The sequence below is a fragment of the Phascolarctos cinereus genome, unplaced genomic scaffold (genome assembly GCF_003287225.1).
Source record: "Phascolarctos cinereus isolate Bilbo 61053 unplaced genomic scaffold, phaCin_HiC Scaffold_4;HRSCAF=312, whole genome shotgun sequence".
Lineage (NCBI taxonomy): Eukaryota > Metazoa > Chordata > Mammalia > Diprotodontia > Phascolarctidae > Phascolarctos > Phascolarctos cinereus.
This window is the reverse complement of record NW_027555847.1, coordinates 120,298,571-120,316,415: the sequence shown is the minus strand read 5'-3', so window position 1 is coordinate 120,316,415 and position 17,845 is coordinate 120,298,571. Positions and strand designations below refer to the sequence as shown.

The following is a 17,845-nucleotide window of genomic DNA, read 5'->3' as shown; positions in this document are numbered from 1 at the left end:
ACCATCTCTGTGCTGATGATTCTCAAATCGATCTTTCCTGCTCCAGTCTCTGTTGATTGCCAGTCTCACATCTCCAGCTGACTTTCAGACGTCTTGAAGTGGATGTCCAGTAGACATCTTAAACACAATATGTTGAAGATTGAACTCATTATCTTTCTCCCTAAACCCTCCTCATCTTCTACCTTCCCTATGACTGCAGTGGGCAGCTCTATTCTCCCAGTCCCCCAGGTTCACACCTAGGAGTCATCCTGTACTCCTCACTATCTCTCACACTCCATATCTAAGCTGTTGCCAAGGTCAATTGATATCACCTTTGCAACATCTCTAGAATATGTCCCCTTCTCTCCTCTGACAGTGCTACCACTCTTGTGTGGGTCATCACTTCATGCCTGCAAGATTGCGATAGCCTTTTGATACATCAGTCTACCTCAGCTCTCCACAGTCCATACATCCTCCATTCAGCCACTGATGTGGTTTTCCTGAAGTGCAACTCCAACCATGTCACCCCACTACTTAATAAACTCCAGTGACTTCCTGTTGACTCTAGGAGCAAATATAAAATACTTTGGCATTCAAAGCCTCTCATAACCTAGCCCCCTCCTACCTTTCCAGTTCTCTTACACCTTACTGCCCTACACGTACTCTTCAGTCCAGTGACACTGGCCTCTTGGCTGTTGCAGGAACAGGATACTCCAGTGTCTCAGCTCTGGGCATCCTCTGTATCTCCTGTGCCTGGAACGTTCTCCCTCTTCTTCTCTGCCTAGTGACTTCCCTGGCTTCCAAATAAAATTCCATCTTTTATAGGAACCCTCTCCCAACCCCTTTTAATTATTTCTTATTTATTCTGTATATAACTTGCTTTGTATATAATTGTTTTGCATATTGTCTCCCTCATTAGATTGTAAGCTCCTTGAGGGCAGGGACTGTCTTTTATCATTCTTTCTGACCCCAAGTGCTTAGCACAGTGCCTGTTACACAGTAGATGCTTAATAATAATACTGATTGATTGATTAATTGAGTCACTTGATTTTTTAGATGTTGGTAGATAAAATTCTCAAGTAATAATGGCTCTCATTTAGGAGGCTCTACGGGATTCCAGAAGTTGGTGTAATCAGCACAATAACATCCAAAAACCGGAGCACATGGAAAAACATAATTTGTAAGGAATCCCCCCTTTTCCATTTGGACTTTGCGTCATATCATCATCATCATCATCATCTATTAGGGTTTTTGGAGGAGGCCCTAACAATGACCTAAGAAAGTTAGAGGTGTCCAGGGTCAAGACGTGCAACTAGAACCTAGGCCTCCCGCTGTACCCTAAGAAATTATCTCTCCTCATTAAATTGCACCAAATTGAATAAAATTAATTCTCCTGCTTTCCAACCCTTAGGGATCAGTGTGGGGAAAACTTCATCTCCTTGCAGTTAGGGCCAGAGGGACAGTTGCTGCCAGATTCCTTGGAGTGCATAGCTCAAAGCCTATTTAGCATCATAAATTAAGTTGTAAATAATGACTGTCCTTGGAGGGGATTCCTTGTGACTGTTGTCCCAGAGCGCCATATGTTCTTAATCTGTCCTAGGTTCCAGCAGGCTCTGCCAGCAGCCTTTGCCAAGGGTGGCCAGAATTTCCTCCAACAGCCTGATAGATTTGTCCTGAGTTTGAGGGCTGCTCCCTGAGGCTGGAGGCCCAGGCTTTCCCCAATTGGTAGCTCATCCTTCTCCTCAACTACAGTTCATATGAGGACAAGAGCAGTGACTTCTCTAAACTTCGTATTTCTTGGGTGTTTGACACAGTGTTCTGCACACAGTAGGTCTTTAATGAAAGGATTGAATTGAATGTGTGGAGGAAGAATTCTCTTCCCTGCCTAGAGTGGAGCTCACAGTGACAGAAGGAGGAGGAGGAAGAGGAGAGGAAGAGAGAAAATATAGAAGATTAATTACTTCAGGTAGAAATCAAGTCCTGTGACAAAGAATCATAGTGTTAGAGAGCTGGAAGGAACTCCAAAGGTCATCTAGTTGACCCTTTTGTTTTATAGTTGTAGAACGTGAGGCTGTACAGGGAAGTGACATGCCCAAAGACATACAGATAGCAGAGTAACCTATATTTGAGCTTTTCGGGCTCTTAGACTCTAACTCTGCTGTGTTTTTCCATGGTAGCCCTCTGCCTCTCATCAGTCTTAAACATAATCTTCTTAACCAGGACTGGCTCATAACTTCAGGAGAGACAGCAGTGAAATTTTCAGTATGAGCATTTACACCTCTGAAATCAGCAAATCTTAAAAATCAAGGCTTTATTGTTTTGTTTATTGCCTCGATTTAAGAAAATGATGGAGAAAATGTTGATCATGCAAATTAAGATTAAGAGCTTATCCTGCCCACATTTCTTTTTTCCCACATTTCTTTTTTCCCACCTCCTGCCTTAGTTGCAATTGTCTCCATTGGCAATGAGGATAATTCTTCCACTCTACACTTAAAAAGGAAATACATTTTTATTGATAGTTCTTGTTTTTCCCTTACTTATATTTCCTATAGTATCCCTCCCTTACCCTCTCTCAGGCAGCCATTATTTCTAATAGAGAATTTTAAAAAAAAAAAAAGGGAAGAAAAAGGAAGTTCAGCAAAACTAGCCAACATATGTGAAAAATACATGCAGACAGCCTATACTGCAAAGAACTGGGGAGAAAAGGCTTTCACATCTCTTCTTTGTGGCCTAGTTTGGCCGTTATAATTTTATGGCATTCTATTTTGATTATCTTGTTACATTCATATTATTTTAGTCTTTGTGTATATTGTTTCCTAGTTCTTATAAAATTTTCCATCACTTACTAAATTTTCTTTACTCACCATAAATTTTAATTCAGAACAATAAATATTAGGCAGTTCCACCCTTTCCCCAAATTGCTGCTTTATTTTGCCTTTTTTTTTTTTAAATCTGGCTTCTCCTTATCGAATGAGGCAGTTAGATGAGATAACCTTTAAGGTCCCTTCCAGCACTAAGAACTTGTGAGTCTGCCATAAAATTAGAAACAGCTCAATGCCATGGATTGCTTCATGGAAGAGTTGTTCCTTCTGCCTCCTCCCTTCTCTAAGAAGACCAATGACATAAGGAGGGTGATGTCTTGACTTGGAAGTAAATTGGATTTAAGTGAGGCAGGGCTGTGCAAAGTCATCAGCCTCACTCTGTCCCCCAGAGTCATTTGGAGGGTGGAGTGCAGGGGACCCCTGCTATAGAGAGGGAGAGATTGATTCTCTGCCTAGATTTGTTGGGTGAACCCTGACTTGGTCTCCCTTTTTTTTCTGGAAATTGGAGAATGAGGAGAAGCTAAGAATTTAGCTCATCTTTTTGTTTGAAAAAAAAATCCCCCCATTTCTCCATTGTCACCTGTTCAGTTGAGTTGGGGCAGTGAGGTGCTGCTGAAATTAATCCATCAGGGATCTCTAGCTTAATAACTTTGGGAGGTCCCTCCACCCATGCAGATCACAACCCCTTTGTGGTTTTAGATGGTCTTTCTAAAAAAATTCCATTGAAGCCTTTTGTTTTTCCATTACCTACATTTTTCATTGTGTTCCTCTACCCTCCCCTTCCCCAAAAGTTATCCCTTATAAGAGAGAATTTAAAAGAGGGGGAGAGATTTCAGTAAAACTATCCAAAACATTGGAATCTGCAGTGTTCCACACCCATCATCCCCCACATCTCTAGAGAATTAGGGCAAGGGGAGGTGGTTTCATATCTCTTTTCTTGGGCCAGCCTTGGTCATTATGTATTGTAGTCACAGTAAGTGGCTTTCCTGATTCTGCTTACCTCACTTTATATCAATTCATATAGGTCTTCCCATGCTTCTGTGTTCATTCATCATTTCTTAACAGCCCAGTGATAATTCCATTACATTCATGCACCCTGACTTGTTTAGCCATTCTCCTGTCTATGGGCACTGTTTCCAGTACTTCACTAAGAGTCTGGTTTTTGAGAGTTCACAGGGTCATAGATTTAAATGTCAAAGGGTCTTTGGGGATTTAGAGGCCATCTATTCTGGCCTCTCATTTGACCGATGAGGAAATTGATTAAGTGAATTGGCAGTCAAGAAAATTCCTCTACTCTGTGGCCAAACTGGTGATGAGCAGCTGAGCTTCTCAGTTTACCTAAACTTTCTTAGTAAAAGACACACTGTCCATGACCATGGGTGTCCTACTCAAAGCCTTTCCAATTTAAGAAAAGATCTTGCTTGAACACATGCTCTGCTGGCATTATCTTTGGGGAAACATTAGTGTTTTCACAATGTGAAAGAGGCCTTGAAGGAAGACTTTGGGTAAGGAAATTAATAGCTTTTGTGATGATTAGTTGGGGGTATGGTCTGTGAATGGAAGGGAATATTATGGCTGTAAGAAATGGTGGAAACCCGGGAAGACTCATGAACTGACACAGGGAAGTGAGCAGAATCAGAACAATTTATACAACAGCAGCAACATTTCAAAGACCAACAACTTTGAAAAACTTAAGAACTCTGATGAGGCAAATGAATTCTGATGAGGAAGCATGCTGCCCTCCTCTTGATGAAGTCAGATCAGTTCAGCAACCATGTAAGTGTGCCAGGGATTTTGCTAAACTCTGGGGTGGGTACAAAGAAAGGTAAACACAAACCCTGTTTTCAAGGAGCTCACATTTCAACATGCAAACAACTGGGTACACACAAGAAATATACATGGTAGTGGAGGTAATCTCAGAGGGAAGGCACTGTGGGGAGAGGGGCAGGACAGGGGAGAGTTTGAGCTGAGGCTCCCCAGGGATGCCAGGAAACAGTGGGAGAACATTCCAAGCAAAGAGAGAATGGGTTAGTGAAAAGGCATAGAATTGGAAAACTGAGTCTTGTATATAAAGAACAACAAGAAGGCCCCTCATTGTCCCTGGATCATAAAGTAGGTAAAGGAGAGTAAAGTATAAAAAGACTGAAAAGTTAGAAAGGGGCCAGGTTGTGAAGGGCTTTAAAAGCCAAACAAAGAGTAATGATCTCACAGTGCAGAATTAGATATATTTTTTGGACTTGGCCAGTGAAGGAATTTACTTTGCTTGACTATGTATATTTGGTAGGGGAAGAGAATAAGTATTTATATAGCATCTATTGGTATGCCAGCATTGTGCTATGTGCAGTTATTTCAGTCATGTCTGACTCTTTAATTGACCCATTTGGGGATTTCTTGGCAAAATACTGGAGTGGGTTACCATTTCCTTCTCCAACTCATTTTACAGATGGAGAACTGAGGCAAACAGGGTTAAGTGACTTGTCCAGGGTCCCACAGCAAATAAGTATTGGGGGCCAGATTTGACCTCAGGTCTTCCTGACTCTAGGCCCAACATTCTAACCATAAAGCCATCTAGCTGCTTTGTACTTAGCTGGTACTTTTGCTTTTTCTTTCTTCCTCCAAAGAGGAGGTAGGTGGAAAAGACAATACGTTTTTGTCCATTTTTTTTAAAAATTAAAAAAGTTAATACCCTGTCATAATTCCCAGTCTGCTGACACTTGCTACCTTCATGATTTTGGACAGACTGCTTCATTTTCCTGAAACTCAGTTTCCTCATGATTTTATGACCTCAGGGAGCCAACCTAGTTAAGAGGTGAGAGAATCAGTCACTTGAGAGAGAGTCAGTGTAAACATCTTAGGTGAGTAAGTGGAGAGAGTCTTTCTCACTTAAGAAATCATGGAGTCTCAGGGTTTTGAAGTAACCTAATTGCTTACTAAATGTTTCTAATGAGAGCATGCATTTATATGCTAGCTATTGTTTTCCATCTTCTAAGTGCTTTTAGGCACCTAAATTGTTCTGCAAGGCTCCCCTTTGAGGCAGGCTGAGGTTTCCTGAAGATAAGCAGCATTTCCTCCCAGACTTGCAGGGCTTGGATCAGAAATTCAGTTTCCAAAGATGCTGATTATCCTAGGAGACTGTCACTCATCACACGTTAACAGGGGGCATGGAGGTCTTGTGGTCCAGTGTCTTCTGTTGTAGAGATGACTGGCTTGTCCAAAGTCACAGAGTTATTATTAATTCATTAATTTAATGTTTGGGGGGAGGGAAGAGAATAAGCATTTGTGTAGCGCCTACTGTGTCCCAGTACTGTGCTTGCTAAGTGCTTTACAGATATCTCATTTGATCCTCACAACAACCCTGCTATTATTATCTTCTAGATGAGGAAACCGAGGCAGACAGGTTAAATGATTTGCCCAGGGGCTAGATTTGAATTCACATCTTTCTGACCCCAGGTCCAGCATTCTATCTACTGTACTACCTAGCTGCCTTTCTAATCTTAGAGCCTAGCATGGTACTTGGCATATAATAGGCTCTTTAACAAATGTTCAAGGACTAAATGTAATGTTAATTTTAAATTAATGTTCATTGAATAAGTAAATTTATTTCTTTTTTTTGTCTTTTCTTCCTATAGATTTTGAAGCCAGTTTTGTGCGGCTTTTAGATAAAATAACCAATGGCTCTCGAATTGAAATAAATCAAACAGGTAAGTTGGTGCTGCCCTCTTCTTTGCTATCATCCTTAGGTATTGATCTCTCTCCCACAAGTAATCTGTTATGGTGATCCTCTCTCGTCTGAGGACCAATTGTCCAAATGTTTTCCCAAAGGCCCAGGTTAGAGTAAGTGGCCTGAGTCTTCCTGGAAGAAGCTAAGAGGACTGTGAAAATCCCATATTCAGAATAAGTCCCTCTCGGCTACACATAGACCCACAAATAAGGACTACTGAATTTTCTGGCCGTTCAGCTGCTCTTAAGAAAATAAACTCATATTTTTAAGGCTGCATTGTGGTTGGAGACTCGTCGGTTTACATGCACTCAGGATCTTCATTCTGCCCTGTCTTGTTTTAACAGGCTTGTAGCCCACAGAAGTAACTTCCATGTCCTTTGCTGATTCCGTTGGTGATTCAGTATAGTTAGGAAACTCTGCACATTTATCTTTTCTTCTCAAGTCTTTTGCTTAAAGTAGGGAGGTACTGATTTGGCTAAGAATAGGCCATTCATTTTTTTTAATGAGCGTCCTTCTTCCAAAAATGGAAGTATTAATTCATATAATCTAGTTGAACTATATACCTTTATATAACTTAGTCCTATCAAGCAAATATCTGAAGCATCTACTGTGTGTTAGGCCCTAGGGTTGCAGACCAAAAAAAAAAAAAAGAGACAGTTCCTGTCTTCAGGAAGCTTACATTCTGCTGGGGACTGTCAACATGTACACAAAAAAATAGAAAGTATATACGGAGTAATAGAACACAATTTTCAGAATTAAAATGTGCTAATAGCAACAGCTTAGAGGATTTGGAAAGGTCTTATATAAGTGTTAGCACCTGAGCAACGTCTATATGAACGAGTAAATGAAGGAGTTGAATGAATGAATGAAAAAGCATTTTTTTAGCACTATGTACAAAGTCCTGTGTTAAGTAACAGAGCCTCTGCTGTCAAAGAGCTCGCCTTCTGATGAAGGAAACAGCACATTTGTAGGTTTCAGCTTTGAGTCAAATAGAAAGGTCCCATGGTCCATAGGGTGCAGCAGCAAAGCAGATGGTTATGCCTCTTCTTTGGTGTCATTTCCACAGATAAAATCACATCGTTTTCTGATGTTGAAGCATTCGACAGTGCCAAGTACTTTGAGGGCAAAAGAGTGTGTGTGTGTGTGTGTGTGTGTGTGTGTGTGTGTGTGTGTGTGTGTGTGTGTGTATTAAATCTCTGTCTCTCTCTGGCATATCCCTGTCTCTCTCTCTCTAGCACTTAGCACAGTGCCTGGCACATAGTAAGTTCTTAGTAAATGCTAGTTTCCTCACCTTCCCCCCCTTTTAGTATTTAAAGGGTACTGATTTTATTGTGTGGGTAGCCCAGCACCTCATCTGGTATACCATTCTTGTACTCTAGTCTTTGTGAGTTGCTATGGCAAAAATAAAACAAAACAAAAAACTTCACCCCTCTGTAATCTGGTTATGAACTTCTGTGACTAAGTAGATGGTCCTCAAGAGTTCCAGTGGCCGAAAACCTTGTCTGTCTGGGGCCAACCTAGTGAGGAACCCTTCTGAATTTAACATTCTTGGATGACTATGCAGAGTCCATCATTAGGTCCATACTTAAAGACTTTGTTGATGGTTGACTGTGGCTGATTCTTTGTGACCCCATTTGGGGTTTTCTTGGCAAAGATACTGGAGAGGTTTGCCATTTCCTTCTCCAGCGCATTTTACGGGTGAGGAAACTGAGGCAAACAGGGTTGAGTGACTCACCCAGGGTCACACAGCCAGTGAATGTCTGTGGCCAGATTTGAACTCAGGAAGATGAGTCTTCCTGACTTCAGGCCCGGCACGCTATGCACTGCACCACCTAGCTGTCCTCTAATTATTAGGAAATTTTTTTCTTTCATTGAACTGAATTCCATCTCTGAAATTTCTGCTTGTTCCTCCTAGTTCAGCCATGAGGCTAAGCAGAATGAGATCTCTGCACATACTTTGACAGATTTAATTAACAACTTTCCCTCTCTTTCTTCCCCTCCCCAGTTTTCTTCCTATGATTTGTAACCATAGTACTTTAAGATTTGCAAAGTATTCTATGCATTCTTTTTCTACAAACATGCTTGCATGCGCACACACACGTGCGCGCACACACACACACACACACTCTCCTTACAACCACCCTGTGAAATAGGTGTCATTATTATCCTCTTTTTACAGATGAGGCAGCTGAGGCTGAGAATTGACTTAGGGTCACACAGCTAAGCTAGCATCTGAAGTAATATTCAAACTTAAGTCCTTCTGACTCCAAATCACATATTCTGTCCATTAGACCATGTAACTGCCCAAATTAAATAAAATTGGTTTAATTCTCCAGCTGATCATCATCCTTGTTTATTCTCCTGGGTTCCCTCCTGTTTACCAGTGTCTTTCCTAAAATGTTTGTATAAATCTATAATTAATAAAATTGACACCTTGACCTTCTCACCAAAATGGACATTTTTGTTCTATGAGAAGGGAGAAGTTGCTTATTCTTTTTCTTTTCTTTTTTCTTCCCCCTCCCCCCCATTTAATAGTGTTTTTTTTCCAATTACAGGTAAAGATAGTTTCCAGCATTCATTTTTCTAAGATTTTGAGTTCCAAATTTTTCTCCCTCCTCTCCCCTCTCCCCAAAACAGCAAACAATCTGATATAGATTATACATGTGCAATCATGTTAAACATAATTCCACATTAGTCATGTTGTAAAAGAAGAATCAGAACAAAAGGGAAAAACCAGTAGAAACAGAAAACAAAAAAAAAGGTGAAAATAGTATGCTTTGATCTTCATTCAGATTTCATGGTTCTTTTTCTGGATGTGGATAGCATTTTCCATCATGAGCCTTTTAGAATTCTCTTAGATCTTTCATTGCTGAGAAGAGATGAGTCTGTCGAAGTTAGTCATCGCATAATGTTGCTGTTACTGTGTACAGTGTTCTGCTGGTTCTGCTTACTTCCCTCAGCATCAGTTCATGTAAGTCTTTCTAAGTTTTTCTGAAATCTGCCTCCTGCTCATTTCTTACAGCACAGTAGTATTACATTACATTCATATGCTGTAACTTGTTCAGCTATTTCCCAGTTGTTGGGCATCCCCTTAATTCCCAATTCTTGGCCACCACAAAAAGAGCTGCTATAAATATCTTTGTGCATGTGAGGGCTTTTCCTTTTTTTATGATCTCTGTGGGATACAGATTTAGTTGTGGTATTGCTGGGTCAAAGGGTGTACACAGTGCTCATTCTTTTTATGAATGCTTAAATATTGCCTAATTTTATTTGAAAAGTAAATATTTTGTTAGAGAAATAAATAACAAAAAAATTTGATACTTGCCTAAAATTTGGAAGCATAAGCATTCTTGAAGTCTTTTCCTTTTATTTGCTTGCTTGTTTATTTATTTATTTACTCATTTGTTTATTCATTCATTCTTTTATTTATTTGTTTGTTTTTGAGTCCTTTTTTCCCTCATTTTTCAAGAGTGAAACTTAACCTGGTCTCTCTGAAAAAATAGGTTAGCTAGTTGTGTCAGCATCTCATTTTGTAGTGGGAAGAGGCCATCTGGTGACGGGTTTGGATATTGCTCCTAAAAGCTTTTCTTTGTGTTTCATTTCCCAACTATGGGCACCAGTGGATCCATCTTTCTTCCCTCAGGGGCTAGAATGAAATTAAGCTGAGGGTCAGATGGGGGATGGGGGTCCCAGAAGTCCCACAAGTCCCACACCTTTGTTGAAACAATGTGTAGTTGATTCAACACACATGGGATTTTTCTTAGTATTTCAACAGTATTTAACACTGTTGAACACACCTTCCTTCTTTAAATTTGAAGTACCGTCATATAGAACAGGGCTTCTTAAACTTTTTCCACCCGCTGCCTCTTCAGCGCTTCTTAAACTGGTTCTTGACCCCACATGGGATTAAATTTGTTCCTTTTTATCCCAGAGGGCAGAATTAGGAACAGTGAGTACAAGTTACAGAGGGGCTAATTTAGTAAGGAAAAGCTTCCTAAAAATTAAAGTGACGCCAATATCCGTTGAATTACCCTAGGAGATAGTGGGTTCCCCATTAGTGGACATCTTGAAGCAGAGGTTGGCCAACTGTGCAGGATTCTGTGGCCTTGAGGCCAAGGTCTGTTGACTTTGTGGCCTTTCTTTCTCCAGACTTAGTACCGTGCCCAAAATGAGAGGTGCTCAATCAATGTTTGGTCGATGAAACAGGCACCAGTTGGACTAGGTAGAAACTTTTCCAGTTGCTTCCCTGATATTATATTTTCTACTTCCTTGATCGTTTCTCCTGTCCCCTAGCTTACTCCTTTCTCCATACCTGGTATTTCCTAAAGCTTGGTTCTTAACCTTCCTATCTCCTCTTTATACTAAAGCTCTAACCCTGACTTCTCTCTCAACTCAACTCAATAGGCATTTATTAAGTCTACTATATTCACTAAGTGCTGGGGATTCAAAGACAGCAACAACAACAGAAATACAGTCTCTGTCCTCCAGGAACTTACATTGGGACTGTTAAAGTCTCTAACTCTAGTGGTATATCTTTAATTGTCTTCTTGACATTTCCACTGAATGTCCCATCATCACTTCAATTTCAGCATTTCTAAAACAGAACTTAATGTTCTCTTCTCCTAACTTACCTATTTTTGTCAGTAATGTTGCCATTCTCTCAATAGCCTAGAATCAATCTCTTCCCTCCTCTCCCACCTTCTGATACCTGATCTATAATGAAATCCTGGACTTGCTTCCTTTGTAATATCTCTCAACTCAGTCCCTTCCTTCCATTCCTACTGCATAGATGGATAGATCCCAGATCCCTCATTCTTGCATGTTTACACTAGTCTCCAGTGGCAAATGATTCATTCCATGTGGTTTTTTAATCATGGCACATCCCCCTTGCTTTGGGGATAATATCTAGATTTCTTAGCCTAACATTTGAGGCTCTCCACAGTCTGGTTCTTTCTAATTGCATTTCTTCTTCCATGTACAAACAACTTTGGTCACATTGATCCGTTCCTTGACCTCTGAACTGGACTTGCATATTTTAGTCTCCTTTCCTGGAATGTCCTCTTCCATTCAAGGCTGATAGAATCAAGGGAGCCAGACAAAGCTTGGAGGTCATTCATTTTGACAGGTGAAGACTGCATGACTGGGGAAGGTCCCTTCTAGCTTTGAGATTCAGTAGAGAGAAATTGACCATGCTTTAAGACCTAGCTCAGATCCTAGCCTTTCTATGACATATGCCCTCAGGCCGTTTGGAAGTGGTTGTGCCCTCTTATGAACTTCTTTCTCTCCCTTCTCCTTTTTTATTATTATGATTTATTCTATATTTAACAATTTTGTTTAACAATTTGGAATAAAATTTGAATTTAATAATTCAAATAATAAATAAAAACCAAATAAAATTAGCATTTCCATATACAAATTAGAGCATGAAAAGATACATGAAATAGCAAATCTCTGTTACATCCAGGGCAGCTAGGTGACACAGTAGATAGAGTGTTGGGCCTGAAGTCAGAAAGACTCATCTTCCTGAATTCAAATCTGGCCGCAGACACTTACTACTAGTTATGTGACCCTGGGCGAGTCACTTAACCCTGTTTGCCTCAGTTTCCTCATCTGTAAAACAAACTGGAGAAGAAAATGGTAAACCACCCCAGTATCTTTGCCAAGAAAACCCCAAATGGGTCATGAAGAGTCTGAAACAATTGAACAACAACAAATTATATACTGCTTGCATTTCCTCTTCAGTATATAATGAATTCAACACATGACTCAGGGATGCCTTGCTTCTCTGTGCGTTCTTTTGTTCTTTTCTATGCATTTAAAAAAATGCTTCAGTGACCAACTTTTCTTTATCTTTTTCTTTTTAGCAGCCTTTTTAGCAGCCCCCTTTTTTCTCCCAAATCTTCCCCCTTTCCTCCTCTGGGGAAGAAAATTCCAATAAAACCCTTGTAACAAATTTTGCCTTATGGACTCCTAAAGCACTTATCACTCTTCTGAATTATCACTAGCTCTGTTTTGATATCTCTGTGACTTATTCTCTCCAGTTAGATTGAAAGTTCCTTGAGGGCAGAACCTCAGGATTATAGGGTTAGAGTTGAAAGGGACCTTAGGGTCATCACTTTAGAAGTGGAAGGGATCTCAGCAGCCGTCTAGTCTGACCATGCCATTGTACAGATGAAGAAACTGAGGCCCAGGAAGGGAAATGACATGACCCGGGGGGTACAGGTAGTCTGTATTAGAGGCGGGATTTGAAATTTGTTTTTCTTGACTCTGGAACCAGTGTTTCTTCTACTAATAATATAGTACTACTGATCAGCTAGTTTGACAGCCCTCTTCCTAATAATATTTCCCTGCCTTATCTCCATTTGCCCTCCCCTGGCCACTGTCAAGGACCTCAGTAAAGAAGACACTCAGTAAAGGAGAGTTCTTTCTCAGTGAATCCTTCCTTTTTCTTTATCTCTTTGGGGTACACATGGCTTATGCAATTATGTGCTTTGTGACTACCTGTTTTCTCTGGCAAGCTTGCCAGCTGAGTGGCTGGGGGTTTAAGAAGGGCACTAGCTGGGAGAGAACAACAGTCACGCAGTGTGAGAGTGTATGTGCCAGGTGGGGAAGAGGGAAGCTCATCTGCTATCTGTCTTGTACCCTGGCATGACTTCGGGGAGGCAGGTGGTGTGAAGAGAAGTTGAGCATTGGTACTGTGTATTGAATTTCAGCGAGGGTTCATTGTGATCCTCAGAGCTTGATAGTAGCAAGTCAGTTTTTGGAATGAGATGTAGATGGGAAAGAGCCCTGGGCTTGAAGTCAAGGGGCCTAGCTGTGTGATTTATGCCTCAGTTTCTTCATCTGTAAAATGAGGTTTATAAAGTACTGTTCTTGCCAGACTTCTATGAGGTAGGGAGTATTAAAGTATTATTTTCATTTTTCAGATTTGCCCAGAGTCACAAAGTTAGCTTATGAAAAGGGAGAACCCAAACCCAGGTATTCCACCGACTCTAAGTGAAACGGTTATCCTAAATGAGCCCTGAGGCTTCTATAATGAGAATTCACTTTGCCTCTCAGACTCAGTGACCTCTTCTGTAAAGTGGGGTTAATAATGTTGGGCTACCTATTTCACAGGATTTTTTTTTTTAAGCTTTTTAAGTCTGGTTTTGCAGCTGAGGAAATGGAGGCTTTGTAACGCTAAATTACTGTATTGATGTGATTTGCTATTGTTGAATGAATTACTTAATTTAAAAAGCATTTATTATTAAATTATGTTAATATAATATTATGTAATATATTAATATAATAAACTATTACTATGTGCAAAGTACTGAGGCTACAAGTAGAAAGGCAAGAGAGTCCTTTTGATTAAGGAACTTATATAATAGGGGGAACAACTTGTATTATTCATCAAAATCATACGTTTAAAGCCAGAAGGGCCTTCAGAGGTCATGTAGTCCAGTCTCCTTACTCTTCACGTGAAGAATCTAAGGCCCAGAGACATTGAGCCACATGTCCAAGGCCACACAGGGGCTAAGTAGCAAAGCTGGCATTTGAACCCACCTCCTTTGCCCCCAGAGCGTCCTCTTGCTGTGTCACCATTTTCTTACAGTCAGGCTTCTCCCTGGATTTACCTCCTTTTGCTGTCGTCATGAAGAAAGCAGTTTTTTAAGCCGACAAGGGTGTTAACAGCGTGAATTATTATTATTCTTCCTTTCCTTGGTGACCTGAGACTGATGTTTGAACTGATTCACCATTTCTCCCTCTCTCTCTGATTTAAGGAACTACTTTGTATTATCAGCCTGGGCTCCTGTACGGCGGGTCGGTGGAACATGACTGCAGTGCCCATCGGAGTATTGGGTACTACCTGGAGAGTCTTCTTTGCCTGGCCCCCTTTATGAAGCACCCTTTAAGGGTAGTTCTTCGAGGCATAACCAATGACCAGGTCGACCCTTCAGTGAGTATCACGAACTTAATCACGCGTAGTTGTTTTCTCTTTCAATCAGTCAACCAGTCAGTAAACATTTATTAATTGCCTACTATGTGCCAGGCATTGTGCTAAGTGCTGGGGATACAAGAAGAGGTAAAAAACAGTCCCTGCCCTCAAAGGGCTTACAATCTAAAGGGAGGAGACAATAAACAAACATATACAAAAGCAAACTTATTTTCATACATATACACACACAATACATATTAAATGTATATATGTATGTGTGTATGTATATATTTAATATGCATACTTTTATATAAATGTTTTGTATAAAATATGTGTATGTATTTATTTTATATGTGTATATATTTATACCGGATGAAAGGAAAAAAAATTAGAATTAAGGGAAGGTACCCATGGAAGTAAATTTCTTGGGAAACAGAGTATATTTTGTTTTACTTGGAGGCCATTTTGTTCTGCATAGCTCGGTGAACCTGGACAGGAAAACCAGTCAATTCCGTAACCTGTCATGGTTGCTAAAGACCATCAGTGCAGGCAGACAGCTGGGAAGCAGAGGAAAAAGCTGGATTGGGAAATAGGAAGTGAGGTTGAATCCTGGTGTGCTCCCTTATTGCCCATGTGACTTTGGGCGAGTCACTTCTGTCTTGGCTTGACCTCAGGTTTCTTATTGGTAAAATGAGAAGGCTGGAATAGATAACTTTTAAGGTCCCTCTCCATCTTTAAAATGTTGTGTTCTTCCTAAGTGTTCTAAGCTGCTCTCACTGATCACTGGGCAGAGGAGGGGGAGAGGAGACTAGAGCCTGTGCTGGGCTGCCGGCCACTGTATAGTGCTGCCTGTCCTGTACTCAAACATCAGTAGACCTTTCTTATTCCCATCCCATGGAAATTTCCCAAAGTGACCCAAAGAAGCAAAGCATACATATATTTTTTTAAAGTGGAAAGGAGTTTCTGAGATTTGGAAGCACATGTGTGCTGATAGTTTTGGGAGTTAGATATCTTTTAAAAATTATTCATTCTTATGAATTTAACAGTCATCAGTAGCCAAAACCATTTCAGTATAGAAAGAATTTGAAGTCGTGAACTTTAGCTAGAAGGCTTTTTTTAAGTGAATAGGACATTTGACAAGGGAGTACAAAATCACTCCATTTGTAACACCTGTGAATTTTTTTTGTTGTTGTTTTCCTCAGATAAAATTTTTTTTGGTTTAACCTTATTAATGTTGCTGTTTGCCCCTTGTTCTCAAAGAGCACCAAGACAATAGGAAGGTGAGGCCACGACACGCAAATGAATTGGATTTAAGTGAGGCAGGGCTGTGCAAAGTCGCCGGCCTCACTTTCTCCTCCAGAGCTGTCCAAGTCCAGTGGTGAGATGTAGATTAGGATGACTGGAGATGGCTAGGCAAACGCTGAAAGGATTTATGGTTTTTCTCAACATGGGCAGTTGTGGAGTTCCTTCCACTGATGCAGATTGCCTTGTCTGTGACTTAGTAGTTAATTCTTGGGAATTGTCTGAGGGTGTAGAGTTTGAGTGACTTATCCAGTGTCATACAGCTACTAAGTGCCAGAAGCAGGATTTAAACTCAGGTCCAGCTGTTCCCTATGCTTTTCGTTCCCTATGCTTCTCATTCCCTTTCCCATCACCGTGCCTTTGCATGAGCCGTTCCTGGCATGCCTTGCCTGGCATACGCTTCTTCCTCTCTTCTACTTCATAGAATCCTTAGCTTCCTTCAGGTGCCCCCTTCTATATAGAGCCTTTCCTGATCTCCCTAGCTGTAGTTATTAGCATTCTTTCCTTCTTGAAATTATTTAATATTATTTTACTTTGACTTTCTTGGGTACATAAGATGAGGCAGTGTGTGGTTTGCTGGAAAGAACACTGGGATTGGAATCAGAGGAAATGAGTTCAGATGCTGAACTTCTCTGTCTTGTCGTCTGTAAAATGGGGGGTTGTATGAAGATAGTGTCATTGCTGTTCAGTCTTATCTGACTCTTTGTGACCCTGTGGACCATACTGTCCGTGGGGTTTTCTTGGCAAAGATACAGGAGTGGTTTGCCATTTCCTTCTCCAGCTCATTTTACAGATGAGGAAACTGAGGCAAACAGTTAAGTGACCTGTTTGGGGTCACAGCTAGTAAGTGTCTTAGGCCAGATTTGAACTCAGGTCTTCCTGACTCCAGGTCCAGCACTCTATCTGCTGTACCACCTAGCTTCCTTGAGGCTAGATTAGATTCCTGCTAAGTTAGTTTTTTACCTGCTAAACTCCTGTCTGTCCTCTAAAACTCCACTCAGAAATCACTCCTCCAGGAAGCCTGTCCATCTGTGTGTCTCTTGTTCATGTCCTCCCATAAATCCTCCGTGGGTGTCCACCACACACACACGGGCATTGTGTGAATTGCTCTTTTATTTATTCCTTCTCATTTAAATGATTTAGCAGAGTGATCAAAGGCAAGTTACTTCTTTTCTCTGAGACTCAGTTTCCCCAGCTGCTAAATGTGTACTTGATATTTTTAGGGGTACTGCTGTGAGGAATGGGCTTTTCAAATCTTGAACAACTCTGTAGAAATTTGAGTCGTTTATTCAGCCAACATATGCAGCTTACTGGATAAGACACTAGAGGAGATAATAAAATCTGGGTAAGGCCTGGTTCCCATCGTTTTGGAACTTACCTTACTCTGATAACTCTTGGTGACCTTGATGTGATCTTAGGTACTAGAAGGCTATTCCAGTGGACCAGACTCTGAGGAGTCCTGCCAAGATGGAGATTAAGTGGTTACAGAGCTAATAAATGTCAGAGGCAAGACTTCAACCCAGGTCCCCTTGGCTTTTGAGGCTGGCTCTCCATCAGTTACACCATATTGTTTCTTGTATTTATGTGTCTGTCTGTCTATGTTCATATCTATTCCCAGCCCTCACCACAGTACCTGACACATAGTAAGCAATGAATAACTGCCTATTTTTTATTCAGGATTATTTATTATATCATGTTTCATTCTCCCTTATCTCCTTTTCCTAATGGAACCTTCTCTTAAAAATCCCTTTACAGGTGGATGTTCTGAAGGCAACAGCCCTCCCTTTATTGAAACAATTTGGAATTGATGGTGAATCTTTCGAGCTTAAGGTAAGAAATTGTAAGCTGTGGGTCCTCCTTCCTTGTTAAATTTGTCTTCATCTGCTCAAGGAATGCTTCTTGAATGTATTGCCCTATTTCCATCATTCATAATGTCTTAACAGTTTCCCTTCATTCTTGATTCAAGTGAGTTTTCCCCTCTTATGATCAATTTATTTGGGATAGTGAAGTAAACTGTTATGTTTTCTTAAAAATAAAGTTTAGGGAAAAGATTCCCTTGACTTCTTAAGATAATAATAATGATAGATCAGGGAATTTCAGAGT

At 40.5% G+C, this 17,845-nt stretch overlaps 1 protein-coding gene across 1 annotated transcript in view; it reads left to right on the top strand.

Moving 5' to 3' along the window:
• Positions 1-17,845, top strand: part of RCL1 (RNA terminal phosphate cyclase like 1) — a 60,646-nt gene that overhangs the window by 11,706 nt on the left and 31,095 nt on the right. Inside the window, 3 exon segments of the mRNA XM_021006302.2 lie at positions 6,431-6,502; positions 14,286-14,461; positions 17,498-17,572. Coding sequence (XP_020861961.1) covers positions 6,431-6,502; positions 14,286-14,461; positions 17,498-17,572 — 323 coding nt within the window.